General features: G+C 37.7%; 1 protein-coding gene across 2 annotated transcripts in view; it reads left to right on the forward strand.

Annotated features, from left to right (window-relative positions):
- Nucleotides 1–18,824, forward strand: part of NEDD4 (NEDD4 E3 ubiquitin protein ligase) — a 51,352-nt gene that overhangs the window by 25,793 nt on the left and 6,735 nt on the right. For both annotated transcript variants that reach the window (XM_059858302.1, XM_059858301.1), the window contains 17 exons: nucleotides 5,883–5,933; nucleotides 6,745–6,806; nucleotides 7,150–7,252; nucleotides 7,919–8,088; nucleotides 8,641–8,758; nucleotides 8,895–9,062; nucleotides 10,813–10,878; nucleotides 11,467–11,586; nucleotides 11,987–12,193; nucleotides 13,315–13,392; nucleotides 13,675–13,729; nucleotides 13,819–13,877; nucleotides 14,722–14,787; nucleotides 16,030–16,259; nucleotides 16,815–16,936; nucleotides 17,035–17,105; nucleotides 18,631–18,726. In XM_059858302.1, coding sequence (XP_059714285.1) covers nucleotides 5,883–5,933; nucleotides 6,745–6,806; nucleotides 7,150–7,252; nucleotides 7,919–8,088; nucleotides 8,641–8,758; nucleotides 8,895–9,062; nucleotides 10,813–10,878; nucleotides 11,467–11,586; nucleotides 11,987–12,193; nucleotides 13,315–13,392; nucleotides 13,675–13,729; nucleotides 13,819–13,877; nucleotides 14,722–14,787; nucleotides 16,030–16,259; nucleotides 16,815–16,936; nucleotides 17,035–17,105; nucleotides 18,631–18,726 — 1,842 coding nt within the window. The remainder of the gene's footprint in view (nucleotides 1–5,882; nucleotides 5,934–6,744; nucleotides 6,807–7,149; nucleotides 7,253–7,918; nucleotides 8,089–8,640; nucleotides 8,759–8,894; nucleotides 9,063–10,812; nucleotides 10,879–11,466; nucleotides 11,587–11,986; nucleotides 12,194–13,314; nucleotides 13,393–13,674; nucleotides 13,730–13,818; nucleotides 13,878–14,721; nucleotides 14,788–16,029; nucleotides 16,260–16,814; nucleotides 16,937–17,034; nucleotides 17,106–18,630; nucleotides 18,727–18,824) is intronic.

Genomic DNA, 18,824 nt, shown 5'->3' on the forward strand with positions numbered 1-18,824 from the left:
GAGGTGGGAAGTGTAATCTAACTTTGGTAGTGTCGTTGAGCTTGTCTGAAATAAATTGTGATACTGTTTCGTTGGAGAGGTGATTGTGGTTGGATTATTTGTGTTGTGGTCACCTTTTGTCGTTAGAGGTTGAGGCATCCGAGGTCAGTTCATGCAGACTGGTTTTGGACAGGTGGGATTTATAGCTAGAGCACAGCAGACCTTAAAACAAACCCCACCACTGAGTTCTGCTCTGGCCAGGTCCTGTGTCTACCCTTACACCTGGCAGCAAGAGGTTTAGGCTTGGGGCTGGGAGAGGTCGATAGGTGGAGCTTGAGACTCCTGCTCAGCAGTGGCTGAGGGCTAAAGCTGGGTGTGGAAAGCTGTGGTGTGGCTGGCAGTGGCCACTAGCTGCGTGCTGCTGCACTGGCACAGGGCAGTCCTGAGTTGGTGTGGATGCTGCATCGACAGTAGACTTAGGAATGAATGCTTTTGAAAATGGCTGGACTGACTTTGGAGCAGGGTGAGGCCATGCAGCCTGCATCCAGCCCTGCTCTAGGCTCCTTCTCTAAGAAGTAGCCAGGTACCTGTAGAGCCCTGGCCAACAGATTTAATTTAGGGCTGAAAGGCAGCTTCCAGGTTCAGCCTGACTTGATGCCTCTGTGTGATCCTGAACTGGAGCAAGTGAGACCATGATGCAGACGTGCTCCAATTGTCTCCCTTTTGGAGAAAAGTAGCTTATCTTATTTTTAATTCTGTTTCTTCCCTCTTGCTCTGAAAAGCAAAAAGTTGATTGACTGTATGAAGTCCTTCAACTGAATGTGTTAATTAGCCACTGGAGTAAACATCTGCAATATCTGGTTTATCTGTTGTTACTTCTGGGGGCAAATTACACATGCAGTTTTAACATTTGGTAGTTTTATATTTCTGTGTTTTAAGCTTTATACTGTTAAATGGAGAAGGTGAAAGTGCACCTGGAGTTGTTACTATGAGAGTTTGTTTTTCAAATTTTCTTTGAAGTCTTAAGATGGCAAAAAAGATTTCACAAACAGATTGCAAGAGTTTTATGTTTTTATACTACTGTGAAGATAACTGACTTGAAGTCTGGAATGACTTGTTGAAATAGTAGCTAATTAAATATTTGGTACTGTTTTCTAATTTTTTTGTGGTGAATATTGGCAGATTTAACACAGGAGGACAAGTCTGGATTGGCTTTTGACTTTTCATAAAATGTAATATACCTGGTTTTATATGGTAGCTTGTTTGGCACATGCATACATCAAACCAAAAGAAGTCAAAGTTCTGATGAATAAAATCAATGCATTAATAACTTTTGACATGTTCTCTGTGTATGTTGTTCTGAAGTATGCTTTGGTTATATTAGATAACTTGCCTTCCTCTGAACTGTGTGGGAAAAAAAAAAACTATCTTAAATTTCATTGTTAATAAACTTTTACCAAGTTATTTTAGAACTTTTAGACAAGTTCTCAAAGCAGCACACCCTGAGTGGACTAATATATGAATGTTGATGTACAAGTACTGTAAACTAAATATGAAGCTTTAGGGAAGCGGTAAGATTTTGGTGCCATATAAAATGTGTAGGCTTTAAATGGAGAAACAGATGATGCTTTTACTATGGTCTTTAGATAAGCAGTTGTCTGAAAATATCTTTGGAAGTGAGAGAGAATTAGTGAAAATAACCTCAGTGTCATTTCTAAATGCTGTCTGTTAAGCAGATGGTAAAACTGCTGAGGCATGTTGTGCTGACACCTTGCTGTTGAAACAGCCAGCAGGGCTGAAGGTCCTGCAGAAACACATGTTGTGTAATAACCCCTGACCTGACAGTATGTATTCTCCCTGTTTTGAAAATGCTGATAGGGTCTTATATCTCTGTATCATACATGCCAACTCTAGAGAAATGCCTTTGTAGCCTACGTGTCATTAAAAAAAAATCACACAATCCACAGGTCCCCCTTAAAAATGCAGGAGGCTGGGACTGTAATGAATTCCATGCAACCAAGTATTTATTGCTTTGCAAGATAGAGAAAACATTACTTGTGGAATCCGTGAATTTGGTACAATCTTCATGTCATAATTGAATCTTGTTTTTTTTGAAACTAACTTTTTCATGATGAATAGCATATGCTGGCAGTATTTTATGGAAGAAAAAATGTTCACTTTTTTCAGTTTAGAGTTTTAGAGAACCAAATAATACACTCAGCACAGCATGAAAAGAAAAATACTTGAATTTGCTTGTGTAGCCCAGGAAAGTTTTTTTCATTCTCATCAAGCTTGTAACTAATGTTGATGTTTGGGTGTTTAAGCAAGAAGAATGTTGGTTTTATAAGGCATCTATTGAGCTCATGTTTTCTTAAGCAGCGATAGTCCAGATCACTGTTTGTTTTTTCAATTTGAATTGATACTTATGTTCCCTCCAATAAAAGCTGTATGCTTTCTTGTTTTGCCATACAGCTGTGGATTTCTGTGCAAAGCCCAACCTGGGCACAAGTAGCTGCCTGTTTATTCAGAAAAAGACTGGGAATATGCTTGGATTCTAATTAATGCACTAATACCACCAAGCATTTGTCACAAAAATTTCTAGAGAAAATACTTGTTATTTCAACACCCTGGTCTTGTACAAGAGCTGTTTCAAAAGGCCGTGTGGTGAATCCAGCAATTAAGAAAGGCATTAAATTCAGTGACCCATTTTCAAACCTGCTGAATTTTGGGATATGTTCTCAGTACTGCTATTAAATGTGTGACTCAGATAAGCATGTCTGTTTAAAATCTACTTCAGTTTCTGATGGGAGTTGCAGAAAAAAAAAGTCCAGAATCTAAAACTTAGTAAGCATGTAATCATAAAATAGATTAAAATTAGTTTTGAACAGAATTACTGTATTTTGGTGCTTTTCTTTAACTTCTTTGGCATTGCACTGGAGTTCTTCAGATGAATTGTGTACAGCAGCTGTCTGTCCTCACCTGTTTTTAATAACTTTCTATAGACTAAACCAGTGAATCAGTAAAATACAAGGCCTCTCTGTTAGTGCAGTATATCATTAATTGAAGTTTATGCCAAGCAGAAAGTTTGAGTTCTCTGGCTGTTAAGAAATTAGAAGTTGACAAGAACAACTGACCCACTTGTGTGTGTTGCCTGCTCTGATGAAACAGAGATCCAAACAGTTTCAGCTCCGCTGGCATTTAGTTGTTCCTGTGTGCAATGTCTGTTGCTGCTTTGGCACCTCTTGGCAGGCAGTTAGTCAGCTTGTCATGGGGGGACACATTGCTGGAGATCATTCCTGCTATCTGATTTATGTGTTAGTTGTTTGGAAGTCAACAAAAATCTCCACTCAGGGTTTTGCTTTCTGGCTGGAGGAGAAAGTACTGTTAAAGAGTTGGTTATCAAGGCTAACTCTGCTAAAAATAGGAGGAGAGACAGCAGAATAATAAAGTGAATAACAGGAGCCCATACTCAAATTATGCTGGTAACAAACACAATGTTCTGAGGGTTTCTAAAATAGAGCAAACTTTTGTCCCACATTCCAATAATTTATTTGGAAGGCATGTTCCACTTGAGGATTGCCAAGAACTTTACAAATACTAAGCCTTTTAACATGTCTAAGGTATGTGCTGTGCCATTTAAAAAAGAACCTCATAGGCAAAAATGATAAGTATTTTTTTCCAGAGTCCTGTGGTCTATAATAGCACAGAAAATGTTCCTTCAATAGTTCAGGGAAGCCTCCTCAGGTATGAAACCTGTTGTAGCTTTCTATCTCAAATGAGTTTGTGGACTAAAACAGTGGATGTTTTGTATATATTTTCATTGTTGTCCCCTTCAGATCTGAATGTGGCATCCACACTGCAAACTGAATTTGAAGTGGTGTATCTCCAAATTTCTCATTTTATCACCTGTGACAATCCAGTTGTGCTTCTTGCAGGTGTAAAAATTAGAGACCCATGGGAGACACTGATTCTCCAAATACATGTATGATTTATAGGTTAAATGGATGAACTTAGGGCTACAGAGCTAAGGAAAAAAGGTACCAGAATTACTAAGGCAAAAAGAACTGCTTCAAGAAGTACCTGTACTTTAATATCAGAGGGACCAAAAAACAGATAGGATTGGGCTGGAGTTTTCAGACTGTAAAACATTTGGATTGAAAATTAAAATTAGATTTCCACAAGAAAATTGGAACACAGGGTTTTGCCCCGAAGTGAAGGAAATAGATGTCAACAAGCTGCAGAGCCTTGTGGTGAAAAGTTTTATGGATAAACATTAAAATTCTGGGGTGATTCATTTGAATAAATGTAACAACAGATTTAGAAAAGAATAGGCACCACATTTTTTGTTAGCTAGAAAAATCAGGAAGCCTAGAATTTCAGAGGTTACATGAGCCACAGAGTGGGAGGCTTTTACAGCTCCTTACTCAGTCTGTGCAAAAAAGTGTAGTCTTGTAGTCTTGTTGTAGTGTAGGTCTGTTTTTTTTTTTTTAAGCCATAAGTTTAAAAAAAATTCCATGCTGACCTGAGTTTATTCCACAGGCACTGATATGTCTTCATGTTAAATGACCCTTATAATACATTTTCCTGCTTTTGTGGGTGGAGGTTCTCAAAGGTTTTCCAATCACAAATTAATTTGAAGCAACTTAGCACATGCTCCAGTAATCCAGCAAGAAGTCAAGTCAAGTACTGGTGGTGGTGATTGTTGGTGAATACTGAAATTACCTGTGTAGATGACTGAAATTGTAATTTATTTGGCAAGCAGAAATCCACAATGAAAAGTCAAGTGTGCAGTGATATTGTGTATTGTCAGTCCCTGCCCTGGTCTGGCAGCTGCTGTGTTCATAGTCTGGTCCCAGCTGGACAGTCCAGACATCCAGGTTAGGTAAAATCTTTTGGATGGTCATTGTTAAAACTAAACTCTGCAATGTGTGTAGACAGAAGGTATTTTTTCATAGTTCTAACAGATTTTCATGCCAAGCTTGGGACCGCTGGAATTGCTGGAACTTCCAAAGCACTTACCACAGATTACACTTCCTTTTGCTTCTTGTTAGCTTTGATAGTAGCTGTATGATTTGGAAAAGAAAAAAATGTTTAGACATGCATGTTTGAAACAGCTGCCTAGATTGATGGAAGTTGTTGGGCCCTCCTAGGAGGAGGGTCCTTTAGGACAGTATTTCTACTGGACATACTGACAGTTCCTGATGTTGAACAACTCTCATGTTTTGTTAACATTAGGCTGTATAATTTAGGAAACAGTCTAAATCTTCACTTCCAGCTCCCTCAAATTTTGTTTTGAGGAAGGCAGAACTGTCCAGGGCTCAGAGTGTTTGGTCAGTCAGAACTTGCTTATAGTAAACAAGGCAACCCCAGAGCAGGGAGTGATTGGCATCTGACTCCATTGATTCAGAAAGCTGAACAATTGCTTTATTAAACTATATTATATTACATTATACTGTACTATATTAAAGAGGTGCTTTACTACAAAGAATACTGAAGAAAAACTCGTAGCTGTCTCCAGACTGTCAGGACACAGCTTTGAGTGATTGGCCAAGGAAACAAAACAGTCTTCAGCAGAATCCAATTGACAAATCACTTCGGGTAAACAATCTTCCTAACACATTCCATGTGTGCAAAAACAACAGGAGCAGCAAGTAGAGATAAGAATTGTTTTCTCTTCTTCTCTCTGTGCTTCTCCAGGAAAAAACCTGTGAGAGAGAATTATCTCTCTGTTCAGAGAATGTGAATGCCACGCTTGCTCTGTGCAGAACAAGTCATTGCCTATAATTCAAAGTGCCTTCAGGTTCTACGAAAGCATTGGTGTGCTGTCAGGGAGTGGGGGACAATGTTTTTAAAACACTTTGAAGCTTTCAACTTTCTGTGTTGTTTGTTTTTGTTTTCTATAGACTCGAGATGATTTTCTTGGACAAGTGGATATTCCTCTTTATCAGTTACCGGTTTGTGGTTTTTGTTTGTTTTTAAAACTATGAAAAGGAAGAAATATTTCTATATATGCTCTATTAAGGAAGTTAACAATACTGGTAATAATGTGATTAAATTCTCCTGCTCTGTGGGCTCTTTGTTTTATTTTGTAGATCTGTTTGGGATTTTTCAGTGCTGATATTTATTGGACAGTGTAGGTTACCTTGTTTTTCAATACTGGAGTGCTTTTAGCTTTTCCATAATTTTACAGTCTTAAAGATAAGAAGAGATTGTAATTATTGTCATGTCTTAAAATATTTCTTTAAAGTCTGTAAATTTGGTTTTACTGTTCCTTATTCACATAAAGAGATACAAAAAAGAGGGTAAGTGGGAAATAGAGCTACTGTTGCTTTGGTCAATTTTTTTCTGTTTCTTGTAATCCTTTTGCAAGGCAGATAATCAGTTTTTAAGAAATATCATTAAGAACATTGAAATAAATAAGATTTTTCATTTTCTTCTAAGGTCTCAAAATATGAGCAGATACTAACAGATTTATCAGAAACTGTCTTAAAAACAGGGTGGTAACCATGGCAAACCCTTTCAAGAGCAGGTGTTTCATTCTGTAGTGTGCATAGACACTGAAAGGTAGTTCTTGTTTTCTTGAACCACAGTATTGGTCTCACTGCTAAGATTAAAGCTGATATTGCTGTTTCTGTACCTGAACTTGTAATTTAAATTTTAAAATTTTATAAGTCCTTTAAAGAAATCAGTTGTAAATTTCTGAGAGTTTTCTTTGATTTCAAGTGCTTGATAAAGATTTTTCTTTAAAAAAAATTCTTATTCCAGACAGAAAATCCAAGTATGGAGAGACCATATACATTTAAGGATTTTGTTCTTCATCCAAGAAGGTTGGTAAATACCACATGGAAATTCTAATTTTTTTATCTAAACAATGCTCTTAGGTAATTAGTTGTAACTACATATGCATTTTCTAAGTTTTTCTGTTTCCATCAAAGAAATTTAAGTAGCCATTTCTAAGATATTGATGTTCTACTAAAAAGTCAGCATTATTTTAAATACTTACAGTATTCAGAAGTCTGAAGCCTCAATGCTATTATAGAACTTTTTTAATGTAAATTATAGAAAGTCAAGTTTGTGTTGGAGCACTTAAGAATAATCCTCTAGCTGTGCTTTTTCAGCTATTTTGTTTTACAAGTGGACAATGAGATAATTTTATTTTCTCTTCTGCAGCCATAAATCAAGAGTTAAAGGCCACCTTAGATTAAAAATGACTTACTTACCTAAAAACAATGGGTCTGAAGAAGAAACCACGGAACAGGCTGAAGAATTAGAGGTGGGAAAAATGTGTTTATTGCTGAAAAATAAATTTTAGGAATCACTAAGCTATAAATCGTGTTTTAGGAACAAACCAGTTAAAAGTGGTTGCTTGTATTATGCATACAATTTAAAGTGTTGAAGTTTCTGTTGTAGGTACTGTTTAATATTTTTTGACCCCAGACAGACACTAACATCTCTCTGGTTTTAGAATTTCAACTCTCTCCAATCCATAGGGACATTTTGATCTTACCTACCATATATATGTGATCTTTTTAAGCACATCCACTGTGTATTAATTGATTTCTTTTCCAGACTTAACTATTCAGCATTACCAGCTTTGCTGTAATTAAACTTTGTTACAGAAGGGTGTGCTCACCTGCCTCGTACATTTGCTGCTGATGTACTAAATGACAATATTTAAGCTTTTAATGTATTCTGTGAATGCTGTTTATTTTCCTGGAATCAGCAACTTCTGGTACTAATATATTTAAGAATCTTGAGTTAAAAATAAGATTTCTGCATGCATAATATGCCTTGTCATTTTTTAGAAATAAACACACTAAAACCAGAGCCAAATTTACTGGCTGAGATGAACTACACCTTAGAAGGGGGAGTGGCTTGAAAAATTAGGGTGGGTTTTCAACTCCTGTAGTATTAAAGGCAGTTATATTATGTCTTTCAGCCTGGGTGGATTATATTGGACCAACCAGAGGCTGCTAGCCAGCCACAACAGCAGCAGCAGGAATCTCCTCCACTGCCTTCAGGCTGGGAAGAAAGACAAGACATCCTTGGCAGGACCTACTATGTCAATCATGAATTCAGAAGAACACAGTGGAAAAGACCAACTGCACAGTAAGTCTTTTAGCCTGCAAATTCAAGTCTTATATTAGCTGGTGTAATTCACCCTAGTTACATTGAAAGCAAGGAGAAATAAAAAGTGAACAGCTTGAAAATTAGTAGAAAACTTTCCCTTACCTCACTTGGAAGCCCTCTTGCAGTGGTCACTGGCTAGTGATCATTTTCACTGTCCTGTGCTCTGGAAGTGTGTGTTCAAATAGAAACTGGTTGCAGTTGGAGAGATAACAACTATAGGAATGGAAGCTAAATAACTTTTCGGTTTTTCAGCCTGTTTTCTTCCTTCCATCAAGGACTTTGTTAAATTGTTTGCCTTATTTTTTTTGTCCCCCCCCACCCTGGAATGCTACCTGCTTCTTCAGCTTACACTTCACATTGACATAAATGCTTATTCATCTTAAACAGTTTACGTTAATTTATGTAGTCCAGACTGTTTCTTTTTCTTCTGCCAAAATGACTGTGATGTATGCTTTTGCTGCTAGCCTGGCTTACTGTTGAAAGATAAACTCTGGCTGCTGTTAGCTGACTTCTCCCACCCTGCCCCCCCAGGGACAGTGTGGCTGTTGCAGACCTTGGCAGTGTGCAGCTGGAGGCCCAGCACGTGTTCACTCACCGGCGACAGATATCAGAGGATACAGAGAACACAGACAGCAGAGATTCCCCTGAGGTAAAACCATACATCTCAGCTGATGTGTTTCTGAAATGCAAGTGGTGTTTTTAATCTAGCCTACTCAAAAAGTCTTAAATAATTGTAACTTGGAACTACTTTTTAAAAATGTTTTCCCTTTGTTTTCCTTTTAAAGAGCTGGGAAATTATAACTGAAGACGAGGCAACAATGTACAGCAGTCAGAATGTTCAAATACCTCTCTCGCAGAGTAGCTGTGATATACAGAGTCATCTTGCAGAAGAATTGAGTAACAGACTTACCACCTCTGGAAGTCCAGCTACTGGCCAGTCAACAGGCTACACTGTAAATTATTTTTCTACTTGTTCTGATAGAATTAGATCCATAAATACTTTATTTAGGAGTTGCATTTTTAATTTCATCTCAAATACGCACACTTTAAGAATTGTCTTTTTGCTGTAGAATCCCATCTAAGCAAGCATTTTCTTCCTCTCTGCTTTGCTTATATGGAATTCTGCCTGAGGTTAAAACAGATTTGTGTGAACTATTTTTCAGTCTGTAAATCTACCTCTTAGTCTAGTGCCATAGAGTGCTGAAAACTATGAATGAAAAAAATCTGCTTCTTGAAAGCTTATTTTTAAGGGAGTTGAGCTATGTGATTTACTTTTCCAATTAGAAAAAGTTCTAAGATTGACCATTTTTCATTCTGAATATTGGGATAAGCTTTTATTGATTGGGTTGTGTTAACCTGCTGCTTCCTTAGCAGCAAAACAGAGAGCTTGCTCATACAGTTCCACAGCCTTTGTGCCAGCTGTGGAACTTGCCAGACCTCTGCATGAGGCTGTTCAGCTTGCTAACCCAGCAGAAAACTACTCTCTTTTCCCCAATGCTGCTTTTTTGCAGTTTGAACAACTGAAAAGAGCATGCTAGGTTGTCTGACAAATGCTACAGTAGCAGAGGGAAAACAGCAGGAGCATGTAGCCAGGGTGAAACTGGACTTTTTGGTGGTGTGGTAGCAAGCAATTAAATAAGCTCAGCTGTCCTGTGAAACCCGAGCTCCACAAACAGCCTTGTAACCTGATATGTGACGTGAGAAATTCACTGTCCATTGAGGAAAGCCTTTAGAGGTGACCCAGGCCATCTAGTCTGTTAGATTTTGGTATTGAAATAATCATTAGTTTGTGTGATGTTAAGAATGCTTTTCCAGATGTAAATTTGGAATTGACAATGTTTATCTGAGTTTGTGCAAATGTATCACTAGTGTTGCTGGAAACAGTCAAGTGAGAGCAACAAGACTTCACTTGATCTCTGCAGTTCAGCATTCAATGGGCAGCAAAAAAACTGTTATTTCAGCTTGCTTGGGTGGCCTGAGCAAAGAAAGAAGCAGATGTTCAAATTATTTGCAAGAGTCAGCTGGAATGGCAGTCTTGCCTTTTTTCACCTGCATTACACTCCCCCAACCCAAAAAAAACCCCCAAAAATTTAAAGGTTGTTAATGTTTTTTCTTTGAAGTACTTCAGTAGTATGTGGATAGGGAAAAATCCTTCAAATAGTTGTGGAAATTCTAGAGGAAAATGAAATACAGGTGCCTAATTAAGTAGCAAGTGAGATCTAAATGTGGCTGTGGGCAGGAAGGTTGACACTTAGGCAAAGTCTAGGGATTTAATTGCTCTTCTCAAACTGATTATCTCAGGCTCTCATACCTTTTCACTATTGGCCTAATTTACTTTCTGGGAAGTTGTGTTAGCTCTGCTCTATCACAGGCCTTACTGACAACACAAAAAGTTCTGTATTGTAAACTCAGTTGTACTGTAACTATTTGTAATTAATGTTTTACATGCCAAAACATCTACTGTAGAGTATTCTGAACTTTCACAAGCCTCTGTCATTCTAAGATTATAGTAGACTCTGTGAACTCACTGTTTCTAGCTGTTAAAACAAGAATGATTTTAAATCATGTTTCTAAACAAGCGCAACACTTTGCTCAGGCTGGAAACTGTAATAGCTTGAGGTGTGATAACCATTGCTGGCTGTTTGCTGCCATCCTTAAAGGTGCAGTAATAGCTAATGTGTCATTCCTCTCCACTCCTTCAAGAACCATTCCAGCAGAAGAGGTAGTCTGCAGACATACAGACCTGAAGAGCAGCCTGCACATCCAGTGGTAAGTCATTTTTCAAAAAACACTGGCTTTTAGCTGTGTTAGCTGCTGACATTTCAAATGAGACTTGGCCTTCCTTGCCCAGCAGCTGTCCTGACAAAATGGCAATAATGGGTCTAGTTCAGCTGTAAAGCTTCCACGTTTCAGCTTTGTTTAGCATTATCTTGATGCATAGCCTGCAGCAGGAAGTAGTCTTGCCCTGATGATATGAGTTTCATTTTTCAAATGGTTTGCCTTGTAATTGTTTACTTCTAATTAAAAGCTATACCACATTCCATTATGCTTTTATGGTGAACTGCAAACTGTGACCCCATAGCCAGAAGTACTAGGCTGGGTCAGCCTAAACCAGGTATCTAAATGAATCCTTTATGATGAGGAGTTTGAATTTTGTATAAACAATCAAATAAAAATTTTTTACTTTATACTATTCAGAAAAGACTTAAATACTTCTTATCTATTTTATCCAGCTCATAAAAGTCACAAACCTTCTGGAATATAGTTTTGTTGTTTTAAATTGACAGAGGAAAACCTTTTCCCAGTAAGTTTCATAGTTTCCTTAATTGTTTTTTTTCTGTTATCTCTAACATTTAGTTACTGCCTACTTCATCTGGATTGCCCCCAGGCTGGGAAGAACGACAAGATGAAAAAGGAAGGTCGTATTATATAGATCACAATTCTAGAACCACTACCTGGATAAAACCAGTTGTACAGGTACTGCCTGTCTTCAGTTTACTGATGTTTGTATTCACTGAACCTTTTAAACATCTCGTGTAATAGAAGTGGAGGTGGCTTTGAAATAGAGCACATGAAAGGCATAAACTGTAAAGTACCACATAAAATAGCTGAGAGACTGCAGGGAGAGTTAGCAACAGTAATGTTTATGGTAAGTCACTCTCCCTTCTGGAGAGTGGTAGCTGACTGAGGAGGCTGAAAGCTTCTGTAAGCCTTCACCACAATCAGTGATTGTTAGTCAGTGTGGTTGATATCATGGAATCTGTCAGGGACTTGCTTTGTGAAACTGCTTTCATCAGTCAAAATACAGATTAATGGAAAAAAGATATTGCTTTACAGGGCTTTGATTTGATAGGATGTTTTTGATCATTTACCATAGATTGCTGCGGAAACAAGTCAGGCATCAGCTGCACAAAGTATTTCTATAGCAAGACAGCCACAAGCAACATCAAGTGATTCATCACAACAGTCTTCTCAGCAGCAGCCTGAAATGGAGCAAGGATTTCTCCCTAAAGGCTGGGAAGTCCGACATGCACCCAATGGGAGACCATTCTTTATTGACCACAACACCAAAACTACAACATGGGTAATGGAAAACTGTTCTCATGAACTGAAATTCTAGTTCCTCTTGAATCAAAACGTGGCTGCTTTCAGCAAGCTTCCATATGTTTCTTTAGTGCCAAGATAGCTGTGTCTGTCTGTTCAGGAGCATGGTCAGATCTTGGTGCTAATAAGCCAAGGTAGGGCATTCAGTCCCTGTACAAGCCATGGAGATGGACTCCACGATCCTTGTGGATCCCTTCCAACCCAAAATATTCTGTGTGAGTCTGAGCGATATGTAATAAAAATGCCAAGTTACAATACCTGCCATGAGTAGAAGATTATCAGTTTTACTAATTGTATTGGTACTTGCAAGTTTAGCTTGGAAGGAGGAAAACAGGAATCTGCTTCACAGATGTAAGCCCCTCCTAAATGATATTGCAGAACTGTGGTAGCTTATAGGAGCTGTTCACAGAAATGAGTTCTGTAAACATACCTTCAGCAGGAAATCCATGACCTTGAATTTATCACAGGGCACAACACAAATTTCTGTGAATGCTTAGAAGAGCAGACCAGGTGCAAGTACCATATGGATGAGGAGCTGTACAGCTGCAGTTCCACAGAGGGGCACTGCACACCACTTGGCAGTGCTGCTAGATGGCCTTGAGCATCTCCAGAGTAAGTCAGTGGTACTGTCAGCTGAAAGGGAAAGAGAGATGCGTTAAATTGATTTAAATTGGGTGTTCTTTTCTCCAGGTAGATGAAAAGAACTCATATAACACAGCCACCTTCATCCTAGCTCTCACAAAAAACCCCAACCTATCAACCAAGCAACAAAAAACCCCACCAAACCCAAAAAGTATAAGGTGTGTCAGAAATCATGTGGAGAGAGTAATTCCACTCAATTACACAAAAACTTGTGTTGAATGAGGGATTTATATTTATATATGTGTAAATAAAATCAAGTGAGAGGTTACTAGAAGATGACTGTAAATTACTGGAGGACTGAGAATCCACAAGGATTCCTCTGGCTGCAGAATATGCAACCATTACCTAATTAGTACTAGGCATATTCTTGACAAAATCATTAATAAAACCAAAAAAAATATTAAAAGCAAAACAAAACAGCAAAAGGATTTTAACATGCTGCTTGTTTTCTTTTCAAAGGAAGATCCAAGACTGAAAATTTCTGCTCCTCCGAGGAGAAAGACTTCCCTAGATCCAGTTGACCTGGGCCCATTACCAGTAAGTAAATCATTTTGTGCTTGCTTTGCAGGTGAAACAATTTAAGTATTTAAGTTAGCATTATTGAAATTTGCACATGAGAAAATGCAGACTGCTTTCTTCCTACAAAAATACTGTTTTGAATTTCACTGCTGACAGTAGATGGGAGAGAAATGCCCACAACTGCAGATCATGTTGAGTTGTATGCACACTATGTGATCAGAAATTTATAATAAAAATGTAATTAAAAAGTGTAATAAAAATGTAATAAAAAAGTGTAATAAAAATGTTGTATTTTTACAGCCAGGGTGGGAAGAGAGAACTCACACAGATGGAAGAATATTCTTCATAAACCACAGTATGTACAGTGTAGTGTTCTTCCCTACTCATCATTTTATTTGTGACCGTTATTTGAATTAATGGAACTAATTAAAATTTTTCTTGCAGATACGAAGAGAACACAATGGGAGGATCCTCGACTGCAGAATGTGGCAATAACTGGACCAGTAAGCTTTCCTAATGTAGATTTTCATTTTTTTCAGAAATATTGTTAATAGAATCCAAATAAACTCTTGTCATTGGTCAGTTAGTCTAGAAAGTGAAGCTTTCAGGGTGTCTGAACAAAGCATTTTTATTTTTTTTCTTTTTAAAAACTGTTTAGAGACCTTTCTAGGGAAATGGTCTTTAAATGCCAGAAAGAAAAAGCAGTTGCCATGGTAGTAAGAAAGTTTCATTATAGGCTGAGGGGAGGGCTTTGAAGTGTGTCAGGAAGACTTATTTATTTTTTCTCTACACTAGCTCAATTCATGAAGTAAATTTGAGAAAAAAAGAAGAAAAAGGGAAAAAAAAGGCTTAAAGAAGAATTAAATTGATTTTCAACTTGAAAATAATTATCCAGCCTCAATACTTAATCTGAAGTGTGAAATTACCAGAACTAATTGCAAAGATGGTTTGCATTATAATTATAGATGGGTTTTAGTGTTCAGCTGATATCTGTGTTTATTAATAGCCTGCATATGTAAACAACCTTCCCTGTCCATGGAAAATAGAGGTGTTTGTAGCCAGGTCTCTCATGATCCAGCAGGGAAATGGACGTCACCAAAGGCATTTTGGTCACTTTGATCTGGGCCACTCAGGGATCTCAGGCAGTTGCATCAGCTAATGGGGAGGTACAGCATGAATTCTGTGGATCTGATCTGAACAGAGAAGTGCTTTTCATTCCTGGTGTTTATAAATTGGAACTTTCCCCTGGCACTCAGTAAAACATGTATTCCTGTTGTCTCAGAAGTTAAATGGCTTGTCTGTGTTTCACAAGACTCACAAGACTTTTTTCCTTTTTTTCCCCCAAAGGCTGTGCCTTACTCCAGGGACTATAAGCGGAAGTATGAATTCTTCAGAAAGAAATTGAAGAAACAGGTTAGTAATCAGTAGGAATCCAACAGAAGGTTATGAAACTTAGGCCCCAAGGGAAAGCAAATTTACAGGGAAGGTAAATTTACTGTCTGGTCACAAACACATTTGTGAAGCACCAGCTTCATAACAATTAGCATTTGCTCTAACAGCAGGGTTTGTGACTTTATGCACTGATGAAGACTGTAAGCAATCTAATTTAAAAAGTAGAAATTCTCAAAGGTTAAAATGTCATGAACCTGAAAGTAGGACTGGCAACAGAAAAGTTTGGAAATGACTGATCAAGCACAGAATAGTTTTTGAAAGTCAGAATATGGGAAGTTCTCAGAATAGATTTTAGTCTGTGTAGAAATCTCTGCTGTCATCATGAACAGGCTGGGTGACTGCAATAAATTGTTACAGCCTTAAAATCTGAAGTTTATGGATCTTGTTTCCAAACTCTAGTTTGAAGTGGCAGTGCCAGGTATATTTATAACATGTGGCATAAAACACTGTAAATAGCATCTGGACAGGCAGATAACAATGGGTCTGCACAAGTTCAATCAAATTTTACATCCTTGGGAGATATTTTACATATATAATAGCCTTTGAGTTTAGATCCATGCTTTACCTACCTGCCAAGTCTGCCTGTGCATTTTGAGCTGCATGTAAATTGCACACAATTATATATGACCTTGGTTTTTGTGTTCCTAGTAAAACAAGATTGACATTCATTCAAATGTCAGTCTCTTTATCTGAGATAGAGAGCTCAGCTACACAATACAATTGTGGTAGTTTAAGACTTAAATATAACTGTAGATTTTATCTTAAGTAAGAGAACAGGACACCTAGGCTCATAGAATATTGAACTAGAAGGTGAATAAGTCAGGTAAAATGGTTCCAGATAATTTTATGTGTCAACTGTGAGCTGTTTTTAATCAAGTGTGTAATATGATAAATGTTCAGTGTCAGAAGAGACTCCATGCCTTGCTGCATGCAGAGCAACTGCCCATATGCTGTTACTAGTAAGAACTTTACTGTATTTTCTTAGCATGAAATAGAAGTTAGTGTCTGAAATTCTCTTTGCTACTTGAATTGTAGGTAAACGGAGCCTCTTTTCAATCATACTGTGTTATGTTTCCAAGTTATGTAAGGAAACAGTTTCTGTGCTCTCTATTTTCAGAATTTGCATATTCTGCAAAACTCTGAGATCTCTGAGATGCTGGGTTTTGTTTTATTATTCTTTGTTTTCATGTTTCTCTTTTTTAGAGTGATATTCCAAATAGGTTTGAAATGAAAATTCATCGCACAACAATCCTTGAAGATTCTTACAGAAGAATCATAGCTGTAAAGAGAGCAGATTTCCTTAAAGCAAGACTTTGGATTGAATTTGATGGTGAAAAAGGTTTAGACTATGGAGGAGTTGCCAGGGAATGGTTCTTCCTTCTCTCTAAAGAAATGTTTAATCCTTATTATGGATTGTTTGAATATTCAGCTACGTAAGTAATACCACTCTGGAAGATGTGAAAACTTAGGAAGAGAAATTGTATTTCCATACCTTCTTTAACAATGGGGTTCCTGCTGCCCCTTGCAAATGTACCAGAGGGTTTAGTTGATAATAACTGCAATAATCTGCACCAGTTGCTTGTCAGAAGAGTAATGTGGAGACAATATTGTGGGGGGTTTTTTTTTGCAGCAGTCTGACATAAGCCATGGCATTTTTGCATGGACAAGCATGTGCTTGCAACCATCTCCTGCATACAGAAGAGGCAGTATGTAACCAGTAATGCAGAGAATGTTACTCTGCTTTGAAATGAATGGGAATTAATCCCTTCTCTTTGGTTTATCTCTAACTTACTGAGGTTGTTCCTGGTGGTTGTTTCTGATATACTGATAGTCTTCTATTGTGTATTGTTTAATATTAGATACCATCATGAAAAGCAGTAACCAATTTGATAAGTGATGTCTTTCAGATCTTCAGATGTGAGATTGATCCAATAGTACAACATTTTTGTTTTTCTTTCTCTTCCCTGTTCCCTCTTTCAACTCTTCAGAGATAACTATACTCTGCAGATCAATCCCAACTCTGGACTTTGCAATGAAGATCATCTCTCTTATTTCAAGTTTATAGGTCGTGTGGCTGGAATGGCTGTTTACCATGGCAAACTTTTGGATGGTTAGTATTTATCTTATGTAATGTGATATTCAGATTAATATTGCATATGTTTTGAGTCCTAAGTTGCATCTGTTAAATTTATTTCTTCTTCTTTAAAGCCTTTTTTATTCGTCCTTTTTACAAGATGATGCTCCAAAAGCCAATCACACTACATGATATGGAGTCTGTGGTATGTAATTTGCTTTATCATGTTGACAAATTTAATGTTAATTTAAGATTTTATGTATATATCTATCTATAATATCTCTCTCTCTCTCTATATATATATATATAATCTACGTTTTGAAGGTTGAAAATGCACAATTCAGAGATATCTTAGGCTACATCTTTTATAAGTCTCTAAGTTGTATAAATTAAAGCTTCCAATGAAAATCCAAACGTAGTCTCAGGTTCAAGTCAGTTAAGCTGTATTGGAAAATGGAACCTTAACTTTCTGTGATGTTTTTTTAAAATGCTTAAGACACTGAGATTGTTAAAATGGAATATAAATACTTTCAGGATTCCTATCTTAACCTGTTTTTTAAATTAGTATTTTCTTTTATTATAAAAATTAATAATTTTCAGGGACTGAAATATGAGTGATATGATGAAACATTTTTAGAGGAAAACATGTCCCTGAGACTTTTCTTGTTTGGTTGGTTCCCTGATAGTGTGGGATCAGTGGTTCCCTGATTCTTATCTAGAATGCTCATGGACAAAGTGATTTTTATTCTGTCTTTTTAATCTGTTACTGGTTTTACTGCCCTTTAAGATTACAGCATGTAGTTGCTATCTGTTTCTGAGTAATAGATTTATAGTAGATGTGTCCTGATTTTTTTGTTATGATTTGGTTTTTGTTCGGTGCTCTAGAATGAGGGAATGGTTTGGGTTGCAAGGCAGGGACACCTTCCACTAGAAGGGTGTGGCACCAAGCCCTGTCCAACCTGGCCTCGGACACTTCCAGGGATGGGGCAGCCGTAGCTTCTCTGGGCAGCCTGTGCCAGTGACTCCCCATACTCACAGGGAAGAATTTCTTAATGTCCAAGCTAAATCTGCCCTCCTCATCCTATCACTACACTGCCTGATAGAAGGTCTCTCACCATCTGTTCTGTGGTTCCTGTATTGATGCTGGAAGGTGCTGGAAGGTCTGCTGGAGCCTTCTCTTCTCCAGACTGAGCACCTCCAGCTCTCCCAACCTGTCTCCAGAGCAGAGGTGCTCCAGCCCTCACAGCATCTTGGTGGCCACCTCTGGACTTGCTGCAGCTGTTCCATCTCCTTATGCTGGGTGCCCCAGAGCTGGGCACAGCTGAGTAAAGGGACAGAATCACCTCCCTCAACCTTCTGGTCACACTGCTTTGGATGGAGACAATGTGTGGTTGGCTTTATCTTAATTTTCATTTCCTTAGATTCTTTGTAGTAATGTCTGACAATAAAAAGAAGATAAATGGAGGATGGGAGACAAGAGAAGAGTCCAAAATGTATTGCTTCAGATAGTGCTATACCATCTTACCACCATTTTGCTATTGGAGACATTTACATAGATTGCTGAGCAATCAGGTTTTAAAGGTCTTCAGAGCTTTGTACAACTGTAGTGTCTCTGTATCCAGTATAGGATTACCCTAGGCAGAAGTGTTCACTGGGCTGTCATGGAACCTCTTGCAGTTTACAGGGTGGCTACTTTATTTAGCATTTACTCTTTTGTAATTTTCTCTTAGGATAGTGAATATTACAATTCTCTGAGATGGATTCTCGAAAATGATCCAACAGAACTGGACCTCAGATTCATAGTTGATGAAGAGCTTTTTGGTCAGGTTAGTATGTTCATGTAATGTGGAATAGAAAAAACATGGAAGAAAATACTTGACCTGTGAAATAAGGGGATTTTATGTGTTTGGTGTTAAGAAAAGCC

This window comes from Haemorhous mexicanus, chromosome 13 (genome assembly GCF_027477595.1).
Source record: "Haemorhous mexicanus isolate bHaeMex1 chromosome 13, bHaeMex1.pri, whole genome shotgun sequence".
Taxonomy (NCBI): Eukaryota; Metazoa; Chordata; class Aves; order Passeriformes; family Fringillidae; genus Haemorhous; species Haemorhous mexicanus.